Consider the following 26270-nt stretch of genomic DNA (forward strand, 5'->3'; position numbering starts at 1 on the left):
GTGGTCAATCGCCATATCGGTGGTTAGAAAAAGATGCTAGCCGCCCTCGAGGGAAAGTTGCTAGTGGGAGACGCCACTCGTTGAAAAATAGGTTTCCCCTATTTTCCCGTAGTTGGGACAAAGACTGTTTGTCTGTTTGAAGGACTTTAGTTGACTAAATCTTAAGATTTATAACGGGCCCACGAGCTAGCTGAACATGTACTGCGGAGACGCATCGACATCTGACAATCATCTTACTCGAAGAATAGGGTCTGCGTGTGGCGAGCCACGGGACAAATCTTTCTTTTAAGGAGAGCTATAGAATTACTCCATACCTTTGTTAGACAAAGCGTTCATCCCGTAACCGCGGCTACGTTCGGCGACTGACTGTCGCCTCGAGCCCAAGCTCATTATCACAACTCTCGAACAATTACAATCGGATTGAATAACTACAATTGTTCAATTACAGACTCCGGTGTTCTTTCATCTCCGACATATTTATTTATCACTTTAAAAGAGAAAAAGAAAGCAGTGAAATTTTGAGAAACAGCGATTACTCGACGAAATTCGATGACAGTGATTGGATCTCTAAGCTCGAGCGATAGAGCCCGTCTAAAACGAAGAAAGCAGGAAAACTTGCATAATTTGGAAAAACTAACACAAACAAAACACAGCCGTAAAAATAGAGAATAGGAACAAGCGGTGCATCGGTATCATTTATACGTACAATATTTCGTGGCACGTACGTCACGAGCGCGAGCTCGAGCTCGTGGACCCGTTCGTTACGTAACAGCTACAGTCTGACAATAAATGTGAAATATAGGCGAACAGAGTTACGAGCCATTATTGCAGGGCCCGTAAAACGTCAGCCGAACTGTGAGTCTGTTCAACGAAGCGCTTCACGCGAGAAACATCGAGACGACTGAAAATAATGTATAGGCAAACCATAAAATGTAATATGATCGATATAGTTTATCGATGCCGAGGAGGGAAGCATAGCTTCGTTATTTATTTGAACGCCAATTTCCAAGCGCGCGAAGATCAAATTTCAGAATCGCAGAATTTGAAGACAGCGGGAAGAACGTAATTTAATCTTCGCCTATCCAAACGTACGACACGGGACATTCCGACTCACGCGCCAAGTAACGTCCAAAATGCAACAAAATGAACTTGTTATGTTCCCTTGTGATCTTCGAATTCTATTCTTCTTGAGTGGATCATTGGATATAAAGAAACCATCGATGCTCGAGGAAATAACGAGCCGCGTTCGTTTTGTCGAATTTATTAAATTACCAATTACGAGAAGTTGAAATTATTGCGTTTAACGCATTTATACAACGGTCTTCTCGTTTATTTTTCAAGTATTTAAATCGAACATTTTTATTATTAAGGATAATTACACAAAGAATAATTGTGCAAAACACAAAACGTGTGAGTCAGAGAGGAAACCTGGGACTGTCGGTGCAGGCGGTACCCGTAGAAATAGGTGCCGAGACGGTACAGGGATAATCGGCTGGAGAGCCAACCAGCTGAGACCGAGCTATGTGCTGGTAGCTCCGCCTCCTTGTGGCCCTCGCTGGTAACGACGCGGCGCGATGCACGCATCGTGTGGCGTCGCCTAAGCGAGCTGCCGCCCGAAAGGCTAGGCGTAACTTGTCCAATGAGCCGCTAGATGAGGGCAGGGGTTTTTCAAATCGCGCACCGCCTATGTATGCGCGGTGTTGCTAGGACAGAGGGCGCTAGAGAGTAGACGAGAATGAAAACGAATACCTAGATGCGAAGCCAGTATGAGTTCTTACTCGGGATATAGCACGGTCGATGAAAAGGTCGGGCACTCGATAATTGCAATAAACCCTAATAAATAATCTCTGATTTTCTCGTTTCCGTATGAGCGGGTTTGAAAAGGCGATTTATGAGGAAAATGCTAACCAGGCTTTTGTTACTCCTGCATTGTTCCTGCTGACCGTTAAGACAGGTAGTCAGTAGTGCGATTCTTTTAATTAACGCTACCGCCTTCTAATTCTCTCGCGCGACTCCCTTAATTAACTCGCGTGCCCACTTTTCGAGAGGCCGAGTTCTTTACACGGAATAAAACTCGAAAATATAATCCACTGGCGAATTTATTTACGTCGCGTGTCGTTGCCACGAGCATCAACCTTTTAGGAAACAAACCTCTGACAGAGTTATTACGCTATTTCACAGCTTTACAATATGAGAAATTTTAATTAATTAACCTCCTTGTTCTTCTTTACGTTAATGTTAATGTTAATGTTAATGATGAATTAATGCGAGTATTACTCCGGAAACTCGTGTCGAATTCAGGATGACAATTCCATTGTTTCCATAAATTGAAACAGTTGTAACGATATTATCGTGATTATTGAATTTCTCAAAACGTCGAGTTCAATTTTTTTCAAATTATTATAAAAGGCAGTTAACGTAACGCGATTGCCTGATTGCGTCGTAAAACAACTCGAGAAATTTTCCAAATAATTTCAAGATTTCATTAAATTATCGTAATCATTAGAACCAATCTCGATTGCAAGGATAATCAATATTGACTGTATCCCTAATTTTAATATGAAAAATGACTACAGATTCTACCCGATAAATATCTCTCTTAAATAACTGGAGAAACGCGTCAAAGAAAATTCCCAACTTTGACGCTTGTTTCTAAAAAGGAGGTTGCAACTGACATTGGTCGAATCACGTCGCGAAAATAGCAGCAAGCTGTGAGAAAGAGGTTATGGCTATGGTTATAAGGTATATTAATTCAAACTTATTTTTACAAGTGCTAGAAATTAATATACACATCATTGGTATTAATATATGTACCCGATTTTCATTAAAATTTCCTAAACGCTACTGCTTGAATTAATATAATGCTAGTCCTTGTATAAGTATAGAAAAAACTTGTTTATGTAATTCGTTTCGTACAGAGTCTGAGAATAAAGAATTTTTTCTGACCTTAGTTTTGTTACGACCTTTGTTAAAACCACATCATAGGAATAAGATAATAATACAGATCGTAATCATTATACAGGGTGGTTGGTAACTGGTGGTACAAGCGGAAAGGGGGTGATTCTACGCGAAAAAAGAAGTCGAAAATATAGAATAAAAATTTTTCGTTTGAGGCTTTGTTTTCGAGAAAATCGACTTTCAATTGTCGCCCGGTACGTGTACACTTTATCACGTTTCGTTATAACGGATCTCACTGTAGATTTTTTAAAAAATTAAAAAAAAAATTTAAAAAAAATTTTTATTCTATATTTTCGACTTCTTTTTTCGCGTAGAATCACCCCCTTTCCGCTTGTACCACCAGTTACCAACCACCCTGTATAATGATTACGTCTGTATATCGTCACATACTATCAATTTGATTGCGCAATTAAATAACATAATATCAAAAGTAACAAATGTTGGGATACTTTTGAGCGATAGTGTATATATATAAAACAATATGGTTCTATAAATTCATTAACAATAAATCAAAAACAGTGTTGTGTTATTTATTCTAATAAATAATCCAACCATTTAACTGTAAGATATTTGGAAAGTTCATATAACAAGCATACAATATGGCGCCCGGAAGGTACCAACTACGTTCCTCTATGAGATTAGTGCAAATGTTTCAAGACTTATATACGATTAACATTTCGCGCAACACTTTTATAAGACACGTTAATCCGTAAAAACGACCCGTCGCGGTAAATTTATACATAGAATAGAGTTAGAAAATACAAAAGAACGATATTTTCTCTGAGTATACGAAGTTAAAATGGTGTTAAACGCAAATTAATTGGTTGGAAAGAGGCGCCTTGAAGCGTACTAAAAGAGTTATCTTACCCCGTTGAGATACCATGGAACGAAACCCTGTTGGACAATGGGCATTCTGCTGCAGCCTGGAATTCCTTCTGCTCCCATATTCTTCTTCTGTTTTGCGTGGTTTTTGTTGCAACACTCGCGATATTTTCATTCAAACGAACACACAACGCATAAACAGAGAAAAAAAACAAGCGCTGAAAGTTACGTCGCGTCACGCGAATCACTGCCACTACACTCATACGTCGGAAACAGGAACGAAACCAACGCGGGTGCAACACGGGGCCCGTGAAATGTAATCTATTGAACTACGTATAATAGCACATGAAAGTATTTCTATTGTATTGCATATATATGTGTGTATATTCATATGTATATATATGTGTGTATATATATTCATATGTATATATATGTGTGTATATATATATTTATATGTATGTATATATAATATATGATTTATAAAATAAATACTTGGTAAAATGTCTGTATTTTGATAAATAATTCCAATTAAAATAGAAACATTTTTAATTGCATTGCTTCGACCATACATATACATATACTTAATGTGACTTACTTTATGAGAAATATATGAGAAAAATTCTGTTTGTCAATTCGATACCGAGAGCCGATAATGCTAATACACGATGAAACGAAAACCGAAGAATCCGAATATTCAGAACTTTTCACGATATATAATAAATAACATTATGAAATAAGTTAAATAATTGCCTCGCATTGCTTCTGACGTACGTTTGCGATTCTCGGCGAGACTAAATATGGCAGCAGGAAATTAACCAATCACAGCTCCGGAAAGGTGTAAAGCGCAGGAACAAATCGTGGCATCTAGCTTCCTGCGAATCTATTCTCGATCTCGATGTAAGCAGTAATCTTGTGATAATCGTTTTGCAAAATGGCGTACCTTAAACGAGGTGTATAGTAAAATTCGCATTTGAGAGACGCATAAATAAACGATATCGAGGTATTTCCCGTGAGAAATTTACGTTCGGTTGCAACATAACATGTCACGTATGTATTATCGTCGTAAACTGATTTCGAGGGAAGTATATATGTACGTATCAAGTTACTTGGCGAAAGTTCGACGATAGACTGTGACTTTAAAACAGTGAGTGTGTAAGCCTGTGTTTGTTGTCCGAGAATTTGAAGAATATTCTGTTAATCTGTCATCTTTTGTTTACGTCGGCTGTAATAAAGTGGTGTTTATGTTTTGTGGTAACTGGGTGTCTCAAACAACAAACTCGAGATTTCAATGGATCTTCGAAAAGAAGTCATAACCATTGGCCTTGGGTGAGTTGTGATTTCATAACTTTTTAATTCATAATTGATAGCATAAGGTTATTGTAAGACCGATGAAAATATGGATAGCAACCAATTGCAATTGAATATCTGGCCTGTCTTGCACTATTGAAATTTTGCAAGTCACTAAAGTTACCAGTATTAATATGTTCCTTTGCACAAGTTTGACGATAAAATAAATGAAATTTTACTAATTGCAAGTTATTTGGTTATCCTATTTAACGAAAAATTATAAAATCATAAAATAGAATTCTGTAATATAATCTGTAAATCATAACTGGTCAATCTACTAGGTGCATATATGTAGTACATACATTATAAATTGGTAAACTTTTGTGTGAGGGGTGCTAGATGTAACACACATGCGACATTTTGAAAAATAATTAATTATAATCGTGAAAGGCGTTATTGAAATATTGAATTCTTATTATTGTTCCTTGTAACTTCGATTTTGCGTAACATATTTAAAATGTACATAGGATGTGAAGTATATTAGCAAGTAACAGTCACAAAATTGTTTTAAATAAGGATAGTCATCCTAATCTCAACTTATCAATTGTGATCTGATAAACAAGAATTCAAAATACAGTTAAACTGTGTTCTACATACAATAATCTCTTTTGGATGAGATTTAAATATATGAACATATTGTGATATTGTATCCATAATAACATGAATAGTATGAAGTTTCGTATTACATATACTATATTTTTTAATGTATTCTGTATATCTCATTTTATGACAACAGACAAGCAAACTATGTTCCCATTATAAGCTTCGCTCTAATTTCGCATCGTTTCACCTGAATTTATCGTGAAGTTTCATTCTGTCAAAATTTTACGTCAATCTTTTTTATCTTAAAGGATTAACGACAGTTGCAGAACGCCATGTTGTTTCGGGTTTTGTTTAAATTTCCGCCAAACGAAATTCGTTTTGGAAACGAAACGCTATTCGTTCGCAGAATCTCGGTCAAAAGGTGTCTCGTTTTCGTTTCGTGATTACGGCAATAATGCCGGAATTTCGCTCTGCGGCATGGAATTTGCGGCATTATTCGCGGCATGCGAAGTGATTCAGTTTTATTCGTAGTTCGGTTGCTTCCAATTTTTTCATTTTCACATTGCGTATTACAATATTGATGTTAAAATACTATTATAGAAGAACATGTTAGCAGTTTAATTTTCTGTTTGCCCTTTTCTCTCTTTTCCTTATTCTATTTTTAAATTTGTGGTGGATGATTTAAATAATGACGAGAAGAGTTGATACTTAATATTGTCAAATGTATTTAAAATTATTCTAAGTACAGAATTAATCGCGCAGGAGTCAAGGATTTTGTAACGAATCCTAGCGGTTGCCATTTGTCATTCACGCGCTGTTGCCGATACTGGATGCGGCAACATCGTGGCGTTAGAGAGGACGCGTTTCGACTTGCGAAAGGCGTTTTCGGTTTGCTCCGGCCACTCGATTGGCCGCGAACAGCTTGTACGCGAGTCTGCGTAGTTTGTTGCGCGGGTATACGCTTATATCGATACCAGTGTTCACGAGGAAAGAGATCCTCGATGCCTTGTCCGTCACGAAAATGCGGCGGGATACCAAAACCATCACCGCATGCCGCGTTTACGGACGGCTGATCCCGTTTCGCTGGGTTCAGTTGCAAGGGGCCCGGCACTCCCTTGCGCGGTCTCGGAAGGCCTCGTGATAATAACAGACGATCTGTCTTTCGAACTCGATTTGCGATGTCTCGAACTTGATCGCCGACAACGACGAATGTCGAGCCTCAACGCGTTGATTTGTGCCTCTATTCGGCACAACCTGTCATTCATCGTGTCCGAAGTGCGGCGTTGCCGTTTGTCTTCCGTTCTTTCTATTTCGATGGCGACAATTCGTCCTTTCTCTGGACATGATTCCTTTATCCGGTCGGCTATCCGTATTAAATTTTCCACTTTGGGATCTTCCAAAACCTCCAGGACGTACTGGACGTGAGCTGGTAGTCGATTTCTCGAAAGCGTGAGGATAGAATCGTCTGACGTGAGGGGCTGGCGAGTTTTTTTAAATCTTGATAAAATTGGGACGGCTTTCTGTCGCCCATTTCTTCACATTCCGGTAACTTTCACACTCTCGTACTGTCTAAATCTGCCTGTTTGCGGGTAAGTTCGTTCTTTAATTTCTTATATCGTCCCGTGGCCGGGAGACTTATCACTATGTCCTCGACTTGGTTCAAGTGCCAAATCTCGAGACATCTGGCGTGGTTCACGAATTTTATTTTGTTACACGTAATATCCGCTGCCTCGAATTGCGCCTCCAATAATGCAAATCATAACGTCATACTCTGGGGCTGCAGTGGACGCATGCTGACCAATTGATTGGCTGTGCTTCTGCTGTTCGCAGCCTCGTTAGTATTTACCATCTTAAATACCTCCCTTCGCTTTCTCTCGCGTCGGTATTGTCACGTAAAATAACAAAGTAAAAAAAGGAATTTAAGGTAAAAATAAAAAAGAAAACTTTATTTTTTTTTCTAACATCAATACACTTCACAATCTACTTCCGAACTCTAGGCGTGACTTTCCAAGACTGACTCTTATGATTTTACTTTCGATCGGATCCGATTATTTTCTTTTCTCATCCCTCAACATCCCCACCTTCCATGCATTTGCTAGGCGTCCGCGATCGTTGCCACGTGCTCTTTCTTCTAGAACCTTCGATGGAAGGACTGTTGGGATGTTGATGGTTCATTAGGCACTTTAGCGATATACATTGTCGTCGAGTGCCGCCACATCTTTATCTCTATCGTCAGTCCGTCGGATTTGAAGTATGCCGGTCGTGACACTCGCGACATTGCCTATAGTTAGCTCGACGTTTCTTAGGCCCTTCTCCCCGATACTACATAATTTTGGGTCACAATGTCTAGAAACAAAAGAGCTATAAGTAGACTTTTATTGCCGTTTCTTGTAACTTTCAGCTAGAGTTACACACCAAGGTTAATTTTTTGGTATTGTCCTTTACTGTCAATGTATCAACCTGCTCCCTATTATATTTTATTATAATGTAACACTGCTAGAGTGAGGATCTGTATCAGCATATAGTATACCTATACTTATACTTACTTCAATATATATTTGTATTATAAATTTATTCCTCTATCAGATAACCTCAACAGTCCAGAAGCACATTTTTCAGATGACAATATTATGATATCTACGTTAAACAGAAGATTTCATTACATAAGCAGTCAGCCTTAATAATTTCATAACTAATAATTCTCTAAATTTTCTGTTTGTATTGTTCTTTGTCGTAGTCTTGTAAATTATTAAAGCGTTTTTCTGTAATTCCCAAAAGAAGCTGAATGTCAAGTTTCCGTTTGAGTGCTTTTCTAATTGTAGTGGCATAAGAAACCACTTAATTCGAATAATCTATACTACACTTTATTGTATGCAAGAACAGCTAGTGGTTTCAATTTTCCAGATGACTGTTGGCTCGTAAAAGCAGCATGAATGTTACGAATATTTCTTGTACTTGGTACCATGATGGAAGTGTGCTTTTTTGATAAATCTCACGAATCTCTCCATTTGAGTACGACAATGCCATTCTTTAATACATATATTAACTTATAAATTAATATATACATTAAATTCTAAAGAAATGCAATAATTTGTTTGGATAATACCTCTCCTGTTTTTTAAATAAATCAGTGCATAGTGTACCTCACAGATTGATAGAATCACCAGTTTGTGGTGAATGACTTGAGGTGGTTTCAAGTGTAAGTGCCCAAGAAATACTCTCAATGTTCAACGATTAACAATCAATAATCAACAATCCACGCTTCTCGACTATTTTTGCTTCATGTTACGCTTGACCTCTCGCACTTCGGTGTTTAAAACTGAATGAATCTTTTGTTCAAAACTGATTTTCTTTTGTTGCCCCTCGATATCCTGACTACGCACGCGTTCGTTAGACTTTCGCGGCGGGAGGACATTAGGCATGTCGGCCTTACGCTTTGATGCTGTTACGCTTTGTGTCGCAAAGCCGTCGGAAAGTTCCGTCGTCGAGTGCCGCCACAGACTAAACGTGTTGTTTTATATAATAACGAGACAAGTTATTATATAATCGAGAATACTCGATACTACTCGCTATAAGAATGATCGATACTCACTTTCTGGAGAGCATGATCGTTTATTTATACTGGTCGGAGAAGTTTGAATTTGATTCCGGTTGACGGTTGCACGTAGCGGCGATATTGTTTTGTCCGGAGTTTTTGCACATCACATACTACAGTGTACACACTTACAGCACACACACACTTGTGATTATATGTTTCACCATTCCAACAATAAACAACGAAACTACCCAATGGCTAAAGACATCTCTTGGCTAGTGTCTAGTAAACTGGTTCTTATTTTCACCACTGCCACTTTCAAGAATGATTCCAATTAATAAAAAAATTCTGTGAAGTTTGGATTCCATTGGATAAAGGAAAATGGCCCTTCAACGTTAAAATAATTATTTAAACGAGCATAAAGCCGATTTTATTCGGTTATATTCTAAATTATTAATTATATCAAAAACTGGACTGGAGAAAAACAACATTTTCAAAATGTTTCAACTTCGCATTCTCAATTTTACATGAATAATTGGCAATAGAAAATAGTGCGATTTCGGGCCGTTTTTATTAATGTTGAGAATTGTGGATCTTTGAAGCCGAAATAATGTTATAAGAACACTAAATTTATACTGAGGATTAATATTACAATAGCAATATATTTATTTCATGGACGATTTCAAAGATATTCATCGATACACACTCGCACGCGTCTCAGTACTTTCTTCTATACCCGACTGTTAACCGACTCTTAACTGACTGAAGAGTTTACATTCCTTTGTTTTCGAGACGCTGCGCACACACATACCTCCACACACTGATATTCACATACAAGTATCTCTACTACGCATTTAACCCAGTCCAGCACAGAAAATTATACATATCTCAACAATTAATTTACGGCTTAACGAACTAACCCATTTTAACAATTTTTATTTGAAACTTTTTGCAATCCGATTATTAGAGTTGTTGTTATATGCAAAAAAACCTGTTTTTTACAACTTTGGAGATTTTTTGCAAAGTCTATGCAAGAAATTTTGAGTGGCAAACATATAGAATTCATTCCCAAGAATAATTTGCATAAGTTCGCGCAAGAAAATTTAATACTGAATTTGTCCTCTTCTTAGGCTAATTTGACTGGACTATATTGTGTCATCCTGCTCTTCGACCGTGAACCTGCAGAAGAACGACTCACTTGTTTTGTTTCTCTACCACTTTGTTACATCGTCCTTCTGTATGTCCACGAGCTTTTGTAACCACAAAAAACAAACACATGGCCGATCAGTTCGTTCTGTATCTGTGGACCATGTTTTGATATGTACGCAACGATGCTTTTGCCCATCCAAATTGATGTGCAACGCCGACACGCAACGGATCCGAACGCTCATTTGTAGACTTTTTTTGCCGTCACATCAAAGAAATGATACGCGTATATGCAGCGGTGATTCGCAACAATGATACACAACGGGTTCGATGATATGATAGGTTACTAGAAGAAATATACATATTTAGGATTAAGGTATAAAAAAATGGAGGTATGAAGGGACAAAAGACAGGATCACAAAGACAGGTATGACAATGAGAAATATGTGGAGCATTGAGAAAAGAATTGGTTTGAAAGGAAGGATTTGACTAGTTTGCGTGATTGAAAACGAAATGAAACGAAGAATTGATTTCAAGAGAGGGATTTGACTAGTTAACGTAATTAAAAACGAAACGAAACGAAACGACTGTCAACGAGTAGTGTACCATTGCGTGCTACCTATTCCATTGCTGAGTTTTAGATTTTTGAACACGTAATGGTCTAAACTATCGAGATAATCGATTATCTCGCGAAGCGCCGAAATTTGCCGAAGTTGGCCGATGTGCAGCCGACGGCTCGAGGTCGTTAGATAAACAGATGCGTTGCATCTTAAGTAATGTTTACGTCTAAGTATGTAAGTAGACGTTGAGTTACATTGTATTCGGGGAGCTAAGGAAAGAGAAAAAAGAGTGAATGCGGGGTAAAGGACAGAGAAATACGAGGAGAAAATCAGGAAAATGCAACGAGGTGAGATTAGTGAAAAAATACCTGAGAGAAAAGTATTTAAAAGAGGAAGAATAGAGTTTCGGTAAAGAAAGATTAGAGTATATACAAAAAATACCATAGTAAAACAATGATGGAAAATATATGCAATAAAAAAGTGCAGGTTAGTATCATATTGAAAACAAGACATTATTATAATCAAAGATAAAGGCAATTTAATAAAATATAAGGCTCAAGGTATAATAGTAGGTATGAAGATATATAGTTTTATAGGTTACTAGAGTATTTGCAGCAAGGATAAGCGAAAGTAGCCAAAAGCTAATTATTAGAGCAAGATGAGGCAATCCAGAAAGCAATAATATACAGGTTAGAGGAGCTCATTAATTATTAATACAGCTAATTGACTAACCTGTACGAATTTAAATTATTATATTCGTCCTGAATATATCTTGTTTGTTTGTTTCATATGTACGTTTTTCTCCCTTTAGGCGAAGTTTTTGTAATCAGTGTCAAGAACTCTTTCGATAAAACGCTTTGATTCTAGTAGACTACAATTTTTCAACAATTCTATTTTCATTGCAACGGCTTCTTTTACAGTTATGTTGTAATATGTGTTCTATCTGACGGAACAAAAACGTGAGGATTTTCGTGGATAATTTATGACATACGAAGACAAAAGACTATTTTTGAATGAGGGCAGCAAAACATCAATAATTTGCATGATCTCCATCTAACACAAGTAACATATCGACGTATTCATGAAATTATGGCATTTTGAACGTTTCCTCATTTTAAGGTACTAGACTTTAAAATAACGCTTCAGAATTGTTATATTAGTGAAAGAAATTGAATAATAATATTATTAACAACAAATTAGCAGATAACTGAGGAAAAGAAATGAGGCAGTGCTTTCCAGACTGGTAATTGCTACCTTCAGCATTAACGTATGTGTATATATGTATTTACCAAAGATTAATTTGCGACTTAATTATAATAAGGCAACATATATTTTGATTTATGTCGTTGTTATATTTTTAGCTGCTGTTACTTTCATCCAGTTAAAATAATTAGAAAACAAAATCTGTTTCTATAGTCGCTATCCGAAATAATAATTAAATAATTATAAATAATTATAAATAATCTATACGTCACATGAAAGTAGAAAGAAATTTCTAAATTACAGTGCTATTTAATATCTATTTATTTGCTCAATTTTGTTCAAACATTGTAGTTGTTAAACAGTTTGAGATGGATAGATCGTGATATGTGCTGAAGAAATACTCGGATATATTTAACCAATATATTTATTAACAATTCTCGTTATGGACACTGTACGTAGAGCTTGCGATTACACTTGGCGGTACAACTCGACTTCTAGACGATGAGCTAAGATAGCGATTGAGCAGAGTGTGCGGTACAAGTTAAGATGAGGTCTGCTCAAGAGGAACTCTCTTTCTGTCACGATGATGCTGCGGAGGAGGAAAACTATGATGTCTAAGGGCACGAGATCATCCTCTATATACGAGATTATATACGAGATTAGTCCTATAGAAATTAAAAATTCTTTATTACTGATTTCATTACGTTTTGATGATAGTACAGGACAAGAATTTTGGAATCTGGAATCTTCTTTGTTGGTTTCATACATCTGATTTCCTACTGTTGGTGAGTGATTTTTGGACTTTTCAGACTTTTAGATTTTCATCACTTGCTCTGAATCCTTTAACAACTCATCATAAACCGGAAATTTCAAGGAATTAGTTAATAACAATCTACCAACCGGACAGTATACCTTAGGGGACTTCCCTGTTGGAAACTGTCTCCCTCCATCTTTCCCTAGATGAAAACATACAGGCAGGAAGATGGTGATCAGTACAAAACACGCTGATTGTTAACTCAAACTGGTAAAAACTTAACCATGACGTGTCAAATGAGAACTCGGTGAGCAAAAAGAAACAAGTAGAGGGGAATGTTTCTGAGGATTGCTACACGGCTCAACAACATCGGTCGACTAAAGTTGGACAACTCGACTGCGAAATTTTGCTTTCACACTGAACAATTGTCCGGGCTTCTCGGGATCGAGTTGACTTGGTAATGGACGAGCCTCTTGACGTCTGGACCCAAGATGCCCGTTTGCGCCTAGATGGACCTTGATGACTCGATCCAAAGACCATTGCATTGAGGGCACATTATCCTCCCTGATGCTGAAGATCGTGCCTTCCTTGATGCCGTGGTCGGCCTTGCTCAATTTATTGTGACTGGTCAACTCATTCAGGTATTCCCGATGCCAGCGATTCTAGAAATGTTGTTTCAGTTGGTAAATGTGTTATCGTCTGAAGAGTCGGTTGAGTGGACTGTCCCTGAAATCTCGCTTTCGCAGACTCATTAATGAATCGCCAATGAGGAAGTGGCTGAGAATGAGGATCAGGAGGTCACTTGGACCAGAGGAGTTTGGAGTCAGCGGTTTTGAATCCAGAATGGCTACAATTTCAACGATGAGTACTTTATTTTGCCAGTTTTCCTGTTATGAAGTTCATGCTAGAGCACTGCTCCACGATATAGCGCTGTATAATGAGTTGGATGCTAATGGCTTAATTGGTTCAGTTGTCATTGGAATCGTCGATCGTCGACATCACTGTTTACGCGTTCGTCGATGGCTGGAGGGTGATCCTGGAGACGAGCCCCTTCGTGACGTCTCCGACCTGTGTTTCGTTGTATATTTCCGATGACCAGACCAGGTGATGAGGATGTCGAAGAGGGTCTCGAGGATCGACTGTTCGACGAAGAGAAGGTTTGGCTGAATGTAACGGAACGAGACTTTGAGTGTTTGTCCTTATGCAGCATCGTGTTATGCCATTGTCCACACGTACGACATGGTCCTGCGTAACAATCTACCATAGAGTGCCCCTCACTCAGGCAATTGGTGCATAAGGATGCCGCTTCGACGTCTTTAAGGCGCTCGCTAACGGATTTCGCCTTGAAAGTATCACATCCCCAAATCTTGTGCGGTCCTCGGCAGATGGGGCATGTCTGTCTTGTCACTCTGTATTTAGAGACCAATTTCAAGTTGTATACCAGTTTCCGGAGGAAGTTCAGTAGATGAGCATACTGAGGCACTTCCTTGTCAGGTAACGTGAGTTGCCACTCTTGCACGATCTTTGCTGGTAATTTTGAACTGATCAGACTGATAATTATCGTATTTAAATTGATTGGCTCTCCTAAATTGTTCAATGAGTGGAGATTTTGTTCGACCGTGTCAACTAACTGCCTCAAGGCCGTTGGAGATGGTTCAGTTATTTTTGGAAAATTAACGATTGCGAGGCTGTGGCGAAAAGCGATGTGTCGTGGGCACCCGAACCTCTTCTGGCGAGGGTCAGTAGCGTCGCTGTTATTTGCATTGACAAGATGGTCACTGTTATCTGCTGTCGAGGAGAGAGTGTTATTGGACGAACATTTCGCAGGAAATCCGCTGCCTGTGGGTGTCGATGGGGTTGATGGTTCCCTGCTTTCTATGAGATTCCTTATTCGAGCAGCCAGGGATATGTAATAGCCAAACGCTTCGCGTTCCTCAGTATTCTCTTCTTCATCGAGGTCGTATAATTCCTCCTGGACGAGTCGGAATTGTTTCCACTCGTACTCGAGTTGGGCTTTATATCTTTTTAAAGCACCAACGTTATAATTGTTGGACTGTTGGTAATCGTCAATGTCTTTCGTTATGAACTTTATGTTGTCGAGATGCTGATTGCGTTTTTGTTGCAGGCAGTCGATGTTTGATGCGGTCGCCATGCTTTTGACGGGTGTTGGTGTTGTGTAAGGAACAGGAATTGACGAAACACTTTAAAGAGCTTACCTTGCTGCGAGATTTCGTCGTTCTTGGAACTTGCTATCTTGAAGACTGTGCACGTGTATCTGAAGGACCAAAAATGTTCGACCGATCGCGAAGAAGCTCGCCAACGAAACACGTCAAAGATGTGGTTGTACCGACGATAACACTTGGTTAACAAATTAAAATATGCACTTTAGTCCAACAATTTCTTCTCGTAGAACATAAGTTTTAGTGATAATAGTTAAAACGTCGACTGATGGTCAACAAATTGAGATGCTGATTGGTCAAGAAACCTGAAGCAACTAAATTCCTGTGACGATGGTCACGACTAGTTATGGGTGTGTCTAAGACCACCGGAAAGCGGATTTGTCAATGGCAATTTTCAGGAGGAAAGCGAGGGCAACGGTTATCCTTGCTAATTGGCTAGGAAAAAAGGTAAGTTGGTAAGGAAGGGTGCTACATGCCTCACAAAGAAGGTCGCTAGTGGAAGGCATCATACGTGAGAGAAACCAAATTTCCTTTACATTTGTACTTTACAATTTGTCCAGCTGGACATTTGGTAAATTTTTTTAGCTTTATTGCTAAATAATAAAAAGTGAATGTCTACCCCTAGTGGAATACCATCTTCGAATTTGTCTATTTTATTTCTTTAGTGAGGTCAGTAAGGTGTTTTCTTTTTAATCTTCTTTCTATGAGAGTTTCTATGCGATGTATTTTTCTGCGTAGTTGCCGATTTCTTCTTTAACCACTGACTATTGTTCTTAGTATCTTCGATTGTAGCGAGTCTAGTTTATTTATGTGCCTCATTGCTGCTGTCCCCCATAATGGTATTCCGTACGTCTAAATTTGTTTTATTATCGTTTTGTATATTTGTAATTTATTTCCTATGCTAAGTTTAGAATTTCGACTAGTTAGCCAGTATATCTGTCTTCTTATTATCCATATTTTGTCTATAATTGACTTACTATGTTGCTCCCATGTAAGTTGTATGTTAAGTGAAGTACTCGGTATTTGACTTGTCTTGTTTGTGTTATGTGAGTACCGTTCAATTGGATATTTTCAATTTTCTTTCCCTATTGTTGGTTTTAGACAGTCCTATATTATTTTCTCTAGAATTTTGGAAAACGCAGGAAGTAATGGCATTGGCCTGTAAGATGCTATTGTATAATATACAGATCTACAGTACTATATTGGAGTACCTGAGAAGTGAGAACAAAAGCAGTCAGAAGTTAATTGCTAGGACCAGATGTAGGAATTTAAGAAACTTTAACAGGTATTAACTAGAAAATTGCTAGCAGAAGTACGTATTATCTGAGAACAGTAAGATTATAAATAGAAAGAGGAAAGAGAAGTGTAATATAGAAAACGTATTATGTGACAGGAATGACGAGAAGATAGTTGACTGGATAGTTGACTGGACATTCCGTGACCTTGACACTGTAACTAATAAATACATACATATATATATACATATATAAAAGATTCACGTCTGAGATGGCACATTGTGCACTTCTACATTATTATAACAATAATAAACGTTCTGCAACACTATATTTTGTTATTATTAAACACAACATGCCTAGTCTATGGAAACGTTAATATTACTCGACGTAAATGAAATTTTGTAAAATGTGAATGTGAATAACTTTAAGCGAATCGTTTATTGAACTATTACGTTTTAAATTCTGGAATATAGAATTATATATTGTGTCAATTTATTAGTCATAATATTATAGCATCATTTTATAGTTATTCGCCCAACAGATCTCACAAAGGACATAACCTAACAAACACGATGATGGTACCCCGCTGGGAGTAGCCACCCACATGATATATTAATATACCGCTATAATACTTTACCAAATGTCTGGACAAATTGTAAAATTTAAATAAATAAATAAAAAAAAATGTTATAGCTATTGTATAGTTAATGTCGATTCACAGTTTGTAGTATTCAAAATCGTGAAGAACTCGGTATTTGGCTATCACGCTTAATTGGTGAATCTGTCAATGTAACGCCCTTTACAATTTTAATGTTAAATATCTTAATATATATTTTAATGTAATATATATTTAATATTAGTATATTTAATATTAATTAATATATATTTAAATTTTTTAATGTTAAGTATCTTGTAAGTCTCAACATTTTGAACAACTTTTTCCTGAGCATATAACCAGCGGTCGGTCTTAGTTTACGAGTTATATGAAAAACTATCTCGCGACTTAGTTTTTAAGCTGAGTTGAAGCGATTAAGCAAACAAATGCTGACCTTGCGAGGTGACGTGTTAAGGCTACTTCGTAATTGCTGTGCTAAGCCGTGTCTTGTTTTGCTCTGTGTATTCTACTGTTACCAACCTAGTTTTCTCGGACTGTTTTACATTCTTGTGAATAAGTGTCCTATTGAACTCTATTACACCTATAACGATTGCTGTATTATCTTGTGGATTAGTGATAGTGACAAACCTGTGACTTGTGTATCTTGTGGAATTAGTTTCTATCCGGGCTCTTTATGCTTGATGAGATCTGGTCACTCTTAGTCCACCGACACACTCATAAACTGTTCTGATTCAATCTCAACATCCTCAGATTTGCACGGATCGGATGACAATTCTTTATCATCATTATTCGATCGTCTACAGGCCTCTCCTCATGCTGCTTTATCCGAGATTAATACTAAACTTAATCTCTTCACCATAAGAATGAATCAAGGAAATCAAAGACTCAGCAGTCGCAAAATTAGATAATATTTCTATTTACTGAACTGTTCTGAGAGTTCCGATACTGGAATTTAAACTATTGTCGGCTTCGTCCTTTGTGGAGACATGTAAATACGAAAAACTGTATATGAAAATTCAGAAGAGAAAAAGGTTCAACAAGTTCAAACTTCTTCTATTTAACATTAACAAACCTGTTTTGCCTATGCCAGATGTGAATCTGAAGGTGGTGGAAGTTTTCAAAGTGGAATTGGTAAGTTCTTCTTTCATGGCTTCACATGGCCAATTCTGTTAATATTACCAAGTACGTATGTTTGTTATAATTATCTATTATTATTGTTTTTATCATTCTATATGTACGTATAGTGGTAATGGAATTAACATGAAAGAAAGACATTTAAAATGTCCTCTTTCTATATTAATAACAATCATAGATACTTGTTTGTAGGTTTGTAGTCCATCTAGCTGAAAGTAAACTACCATGATTAAATTAACTGAGAAAAATAACGATATAAGAAATTAGGGAAAGATTCCCAAATTTTCTTCTATGACAAAATTATAAACAAATATATTTCCATAAAAAGAATCTACCTGATTTTGTAAAACTACATATTTATATATCCAAACATTATTACGATTTAAGATAAAAATAAAATCACTATAATGCAACATGAAAACATGTGTAACAATTACAGAAATCTTCTTTATCGATATATGCCTCACGTGAATTATTAAACTCTGATTTTTCTGTAAACAGCGAGATGCAACGCAAGTTATAAACATGTGGTCGATAAACTTACTTTGTTGAAATACATATATGCATGGTGTATCTGTAAAAGAAACTTTTAAAGATATTTTATGATTTTGAAATTATTTAATTTACTAGTAAAAACCGCTGTAGCTTTGTTCACTCGTCTATTTCTTTATTTGTATGTGTCTTACCTCTTAAGCCTCCGAGAAATATTTGCGCGATACATATCGTGACTCCATCTAGCACGCAATTGCCTATCAAACGTCTCCCCTCTCTATCGGCACACATGCATTTGCACATGACTGTTGTTTAGTTCTCACTAATACTTCTTTCATAAATACTTTATCAAATGGCCGCCGTTTGTGAATAAAAGACGCTAAAATTAGTATCAAATTCCTAAGTTGGTATGACATTCGCGTTGGGCTACGAAGGTCCATAAGGTAATTTGTCTATTCTCATATTTCGTCTGTCGATAATATAGTAGTATTATAGGTTGCAGATTCAAGATCATACTGCGTTACAAATCCTAACAAATAGATCAAAGTGGTATGGTAACAACCGATTTATAAAACACAACTTCCGACATTAACCTCTTAGGCATTATGCGCCATCTTATATTACGACGCGCTACTATAATAACTCACTCTATTGACTTATACGCTCACCGTTTTTTAAACTAAATGATCATTTTCATTTGTCTTCATACTTCTTTTGCCCTCACATCGTTCTATAACAGTGTTAACAATATACAGACAGAATATATAATCTTCGTTTTTGATACGCCAACGTCAGGTATCAATCGTTGCTTTTCGTTAATATAAATATACCATTACTAGATGCGCTTTCTAACATGCCGATCCGTATCTTTATGATTTTTTAGAATGTTCAACTTCAAATTGTCGCTTCAAAATAGGAAACGAAGAGCAATTTGAAAAACTATCGCGCTATGAGTGTAAAAATTGTGACGTGGGTCTATGTGTTCATGATAAGTAAGGTACGTTGCAATTAAAATAAATTTTAACGAAAATCATGCTTGAGGTCAATTTTACACGAACTTTCTTTACAAATCTCCATCGATCCAGAGGTGTAAAATCGCCATACAGTGGTTTTGTACTTACTTCTTACAAGCCTTGTAAATATTTAATTTGGAAATTGTGATTTTGTTAAATTCTTTTGTTTGAAATAGTAATACATATTTAATAATGCTTCATAATTAATATTCTTTGTTTAGTCACTGAGTAATAATAATAGTTTAGATCATATTCTTTACCACAGACGAATATATCCCATTCTTAATGCATGTTCTTTAGCTTCAATGCTTTCACCGAAGGATAGTATTAAATACAAAATCTTAACTTATCGGTCGCAGCGTTCTATGGTCGTCACTTTGTAAACCTCAACTCCCGACATTAAGGGTCTTACCCGCTTCAGGAAGGAGATTTCCTCTTTGACTTACCAGTGATACAAAATTTTACAAATAGATAGTTGTTCCCAGACTAGTGCTGCGCCATGCGGCTAAGTGGTGAGCTTAACAAACATTAGCATATAGCAAGAAAATTAGGGATCTGCTCTGTGATAATAACAATATAATACAATATTATAAGATAAGATAAGAATATAATATTAATAAGTTTCTCCCCGCTGTAATTCTAATCTAATCCTTCGCTTTTATACATCATCCGAATTTTGTATTGAACATAATTTTAAATAATTATGCATAATATTTGCTATATTTCATAAAATGTTTAAAAAAGTATTGTAAAGGGGAGTGTTAAATTTCTTAATTTTTAATTTTTATTATTATGCAAAATTCTCGTTAAGCTTTGTGTGATGGAATAGGTTCTTTTCTAATAATCTGACGTTGATCGATAAAAATAGCGGTTTATTATGTACTATCATTTTGAACAGCATTCATCAGTACAGTTAAAATGTTATTCATTATTGTACGTACACTGAATAGTATATAAATATCGATTTATACCAATAATTTTAAAAGACTAATTTATATGAGTCAATCTTTATAAACATTTAATATCGTTAACATAAGATTTGGCACATTGAACATTTACCTAATATGATTTTTCTAAACAAATAGTGAGACCTTTCATGCTTGTGTAAGTATAATTATCTATTTTGCTCCATATTTCGTAATACTTTATATTTCATACTTTATAATAATGTGCTATTAATAATTTAAATATATTTGATTCCTCGAATCTAGATTTTAATAATATAAACAAAATAGAAAGAATAATTATTGCATTATATAACACAAAAGTTTTGAGCTAATATATCACATATCAAAATCCATATATAAATTATTTTCTCTCTATCCATTCTCTTTTTCTTCCACGCACGCGCACGCATGCACGCAAAACACGCACACATACACGCATTATTTTCATTGAGATGATCGAGTCACATATTCTTGATTAATAATTTCAATATTTCATGACAATTAGTGTTATTAAGAATATAAAAATATGTTAATATAATATTGTTATAATTTCATAGTATGGTTGTACTATCAAGTAATGCCTGTTATTACTTACAAAACCTTGGTTATGAAAATTATTTAATTCAAGAAAACTTAACATTTTTGCAAAAGCTTGCAAAAGATTTTTTTTAAATAAAATACTAAATAATAAGTAACAAAATTTACCAGTCTCTTATCTCATAAGTAGTTTGTTACATTGTTATATGACACTTACATAAGCGTAAAATGGCCTCCTATTCTAGACACGATTGTATATCACATGTAGGATCACAACACTGTTACGATTTGCATTTGCAGATAGATTGATTATATATCAGTTACAAAGAGTTTTTGTTAAACATTCAATAGTAGGGCACTTTAAACTTGAATTGTTATTACTATTAATTATCAATTGGTGCAATAGATGTAGAATAAAATCTTCTTATTTATGAGTGATTTGTCTACTAATACAATATTTTTTTATATACAGATATCAGGTATTTCTTTTAGGAAGCAGTAGCTCTTTTCTAGAGATTCATTATTCCATTAAATTGTAAAATATTTTGCTTACGATTAAAATAAAAGGAACTGAAACATTATCAAAATAATGTGTTTAAAAACTAATCTAATCTGAAAAATAGAAACATTTTTCAATCAAGATATATTCTTTAGAAGAATATTTCCTGTGTAAAATTTCTCTTTAGAAATATAGTATATGTACTTTTATATATAAGTTATTAGAACACACATTCATGTTTGAGACAACATACTGATCTATTGCTATATTCATTTAAAGAATATTTTAACTGTCTTTTATCTCTTTTTGCTTTTGCGATTAATTACATTTAAATTTATATTATATTTTTGTGATTATTTGTTCTTTTCTTCTTCATTATAATATTATGAACAAATAAGATTTCCTTATTTGAATTTTGAATAATTGTAAAACTGTAAATATATTTCTATAAGATTTAGAATATAAACTCAAATAAAATATAATGTTTTAAAAATATTCATTTTGGCATTTCAATTCTATAATTCTCAACTTGACAGTATATTGCTTTATATATAAGGATTATTACCTCTTTTCACATGTATGTTATAATTAGGATAACTGCCTAGATATTGATGTCGTGGGCTTACTGATGGTTGTTTTGTAATACTCGCCATTGCCCAACCCATGATTAGTTCCAAACCTCTGCACAAAGTTTGATATATAAACCACGGCCATGGTCTGGGATATTGTGTGACGATTAGTTGCATACCATGTTTTGTAGTCTCGGCTAAGAGACCTATATTAAAAAAAAGATTTGTAGTTTTTTACAGAAATTTTCCTTTTCTCAAAAATCAAATTTGTTATTTAGCATTTAATACATTTATGCCAGTAATCTTGTATTTTATATTAAATTACCGTATGGCCCAAAAATACGTGCTACATCTGTAATGCATAAAATGATTCCTAAAACCGCAGTTGCATATGTTACATTTAATACTTTTCGAATTTGCGATCTCCTAACTGCCGCTGTATTTTCTTCCAACATATGTAAAGGCGTATCGGATTTAGTTCTATTGACATACGCAATATGATTTAATATTGAATGAAGCGTAAAATCGCTATTCTGAAAAAAAAGTATTCAACCTTGTAAAATGATATAACAAAAGTTAATTTTTGAGACAAATATTAAAGTGAAATAAAAATACCCCAACTTTCCCATCGACTTTAGTATTTTCGGGAAGCAAATTAGTTTCGACCGTTATATCTTCAACATCTTCTTTCTCCTTTTCATTTTTCCAAGATAAATTTTTCTTCCGTAATTTTCCATCATCATCTTTATCTTTACTTTTTTCTGTCATTAGAGCTGCTTTTTCACTACAATCTGGTTGATCCGAATCAGATTCAGATTTTTCTTGTATCTCTATTTTTTCAGGAACTATGCTACGACCGTGAGTTGGACTTCTGCTCAAACTTCTAATACTAATATCACTACTTCGGCGATTTAAATCCAGTGGTTTGACTTGAACAAATTCCGAATTACGTCGAAAGGAAATATCTGAATTTCTACGTATCTCAGTTCGGGGAGTAAAACCGCTAACATCAGAATTACGTCTTGAACCTAAAATATAAATGAAATATAATTGAAATAAAAGTGTATTTATACTAGGATTGATAACAAATGTGTGTACGTGTGTTATTGTTAGGTTTTATTTACCTGTAGGACTTAGGTCCACGACTTTTGGCAATTTATGAAGATCGGTCGGAGGTAACATTCGCCTAGGTGTTCTATTCCCAAAATCGCTATTCCTTTTTAATTTAGCAGCAAATTGAGAACTTCTATTCTTTTCATGTGAAAAATCAGAACATCGTCTTAAATCTCTAATATTTCCTAAAGGTGTCACATTTTCTGAATATCTTCGAGACATCTTGTCCGGAGATCGTCTTCTATCAATCTCGGGTGAATGTTTAGGACTAAAGTCAGAATTGCGTCGACATTCCGATGTGAAACCATCCTCTTCATTTATAAATCTAACACTACACTCTGAATTTCTACGAGAGGATCTAGACGCATCACTGTTTCGTCTACTAGCTACTGAACTTCTACGGCTTGGACTAGATACTGTTATTATAGGTAAATTTGTCGCTGATGGCGTAGGTGTCGGGGGTCTAACATATACTTCTGGTACAGTCGACTTGGGAATTGTTTTGTCATCTTGGGATGGCATACTTTTACAAGGTGATTTGTCACATTCTTTTTGAACCTGCTCCTCTTTTTCTGTTATTTTCATAGGTTGATCTATGATATTAAAATAAAAGAAGTTTAAATATTAATTATTAAATATTAAAAATATATTGCTTCTATACCTATACTTTTCCATTTCTCTTTTACCTTTAGGATTTTTGTCCAAATCATTTGTAAGGGTTGCAGGTTCTGTTATTTCAGCATCCTTAATTTTGGGATTGAGCAAAGTAGGTACTAAGGCAGTGGCAACAGATGATGCCAAGTTATTATAAGGAGCTAACATTGCCAGTTGCATAATACCTAAAACAGCACTTAATATGAAATATTTAAATAGTTGCTTAATACCTATATTATCAATATAAGGTACTAAAAAAAGTTCGTGCGAATTCCTACAACAAAATACAAATATTCTGTGTCTTTTGTAACATAATTTTATTTAACAATATAATCACCATTTATCACTTTTGTGCATTTCTTCGTTGCAAAAGCTTCGATTTCTATTTGCAAGAAATGAACTAATTACTGATTTGACCACGGCATCATTTTTAAAATTACTATTTGCAAATTTAACATTGATCAAAATAGATGATACAGGAGACAGATCTGACTTGTAAGGAGGATGCGGTAGAAACTTCTATCCATTCCTTATTTTTTGGTGAGTTGAAAGAAGAACGAGGTCATGCGTTATTGTGTACATCTTCCCTGTTTCCGAATGTCGGATGAATTTTTTTTAATTGTATACCAACTACATAGATCAAACTTTTTGCTGATACGAACTTTATGCATTATATTATACAAATTACTGACCGAAATTTAATATCAATTCATTGGTAACCGAAAAAACTACACGAACCTTTTCGGATATCTAATAATAACATTACACCTTATAATATAATATCTACTATAATATATATATTACAATAGATACATATTATTAATACTTATTAATTAATTATATAAAGTCTTATTTTTTACCATAATTTTAAATAAACTGAAGTTAGCTTATAGAAACAAACCTTTTTGATGTGTATTAGAATTGTCTCTCATTAACATACTACTTGGCACAGATTGCAGTAAATGAATTATCTTATATCCTGCATGTAGAAATGTTAAGTACAATAAAATACTCCAGATAAGGAACACTGTTTGGACCACATATTTTGCTATATAACAATTATGGGAGGTAAGAGCAACGTCACTAGCAATTACAAAAAAAAAGTGTCCTGTTATGATTAAACTGAGACAAGATTCTTTCTGAATCTTCTCTGGTCCAAATTTAAGCTGGAAATATATTTTACTATATATTAAATCAGTTTTGTTTAATGTTCAATTTTTTCTAGAACACTAAAATTACCTGAGTTAATTGCAGAAAAGCCAGTTGTATGAGACTAAAGGCAGATGTTACACATGGAAATCCAACATCCCAAATAATGGAACCAATAATTTTGGGCATAATATTTTTAAAATTATATGGATCTATGAAGAGGCATGCTGCTCTTGATGCTCCAAGTATACATAAAAACATATTAATTGTGGACATAAAAGGCCGACTTGATATAAGAGACCTAAAAGAAAATACAATATTTTTCAATACATTTGTAGTTCTGTATATCTGGAATAAGATATAATTTCATACCTTAAGTGTAGAATAGATAAAAATGTGTAAAATGCAAGTACAAAGAAGAGGCAGGCAAAACCATATGTATGTAAAAGAAAAATCCATTTTAGCTCTTGATGTATTGATGTGATTGATGGAGTAATGATTAGTAATTTGTCTAAAATTGAAGGTGTTGACAAATTTGAAACACAATTTTGCCCTGGTATTGGTGTTGATAATGATATATTTATACCTATAGATAAAGTAAAAATGATTAAACAATTATAAGATATAAGTTGAGGGATAATTATAAAATTGATCCTTTTTTTCTTATTATGTCCCAGTGTTTAATTACATCTGTTATGGAGAATTACTTTCACATATATGTATTTTTTATCATAATGTGAAACAATTAATAACAGTAATAAAAAAAACAAAGGGAAAAAATATCAAAATATAAGAAGCAACTGACCACGGGTCCAATTAGTCAGCTTATCCATAATCTTTGGATTGAAATTCACAGCACATCACTAACTTTTTTCTAATACTTAAATCCTGTTAACACACAATCGAATTTTTTTTTATTCGAACGAGCAACTTATCGCAACAACGGATTTTGAAATGTGACTGCAGCAACAGGCTTTGCTTATAGTGTAGTCCGATTAGCACCCCTTCTCCAATTCGCGGATACCTACAGTCCCATCCGTTTCTCTCACCCTCTTGCTAGAAATATTGATTTTGCACAAAGGATGATTGGAGGGAGAATTCAGACTATCCTGAGCTTTACGCTTGTCCATTGTTCTTTAGAATATAAATAGAACATTACTAAATTTATCAAATTAATTCTGTTTTATTATTTATTATTATCTCTTATTGCAATCATGCATATAGCATTTCGATACCTAAAAACTTCGCATTTTTCAATTATAAA

General features: G+C 35.1%; 1 protein-coding gene and 1 long non-coding RNA gene across 2 annotated transcripts; both read right to left on the reverse strand.

Moving 5' to 3' along the window:
• Positions 1-16380: 16380 nt before the first annotated feature.
• On the reverse strand, positions 16381-18321 carry LOC112213339. Its single transcript, XR_004462261.1, has 3 exons — positions 17972-18321; positions 17333-17873; positions 16381-16497 (listed from the first exon to the last, which is right to left on the reverse strand). It is a non-coding gene; the product is annotated as an uncharacterized LOC112213339 (long non-coding RNA).
• Positions 18322-20393: 2072 nt separating this feature from the next.
• LOC100746064 lies at positions 20394-26059 on the reverse strand. Its single transcript, XM_003491725.4, has 9 exons — positions 25812-26059; positions 25379-25592; positions 25097-25307; positions 24759-25023; positions 23890-24042; positions 23215-23796; positions 22706-23118; positions 22416-22623; positions 20394-22296 (listed from the first exon to the last, which is right to left on the reverse strand). The coding sequence occupies exons 1-9, from the start codon at positions 25837-25839 to the stop codon at positions 22067-22069; spliced, it is 2304 nt and encodes a 767-aa protein (XP_003491773.1). The 5' UTR covers positions 25840-26059; the 3' UTR covers positions 20394-22066.
• Positions 26060-26270: the final 211 nt, after the last annotated feature.

Source organism: Bombus impatiens, unplaced genomic scaffold (genome assembly GCF_000188095.3).
Source record: "Bombus impatiens unplaced genomic scaffold, BIMP_2.2 scf_0621, whole genome shotgun sequence".
Classification (NCBI taxonomy): Eukaryota; Metazoa; Arthropoda; class Insecta; order Hymenoptera; family Apidae; genus Bombus; species Bombus impatiens.

Excerpts from the sequence above, each read along its gene's own strand:
- LOC100746064 (XM_003491725.4), bottom strand. The coding sequence starts at position 25,839 with ATGGATAAGCTGACTAATTGGACCCGTG. Across the intron at positions 25,024-25,096 it reads CTTTTCTGCAATTAACTCAG|CTTAAATTTGGACCAGAGAA; the intron begins GTAATTTTAGTG and ends ATATATTTCCAG. Across the intron at positions 23,797-23,889 it reads TTTGGACAAAAATCCTAAAG|ATCAACCTATGAAAATAACA; the intron begins GTAAAAGAGAAA and ends TTAATATCATAG.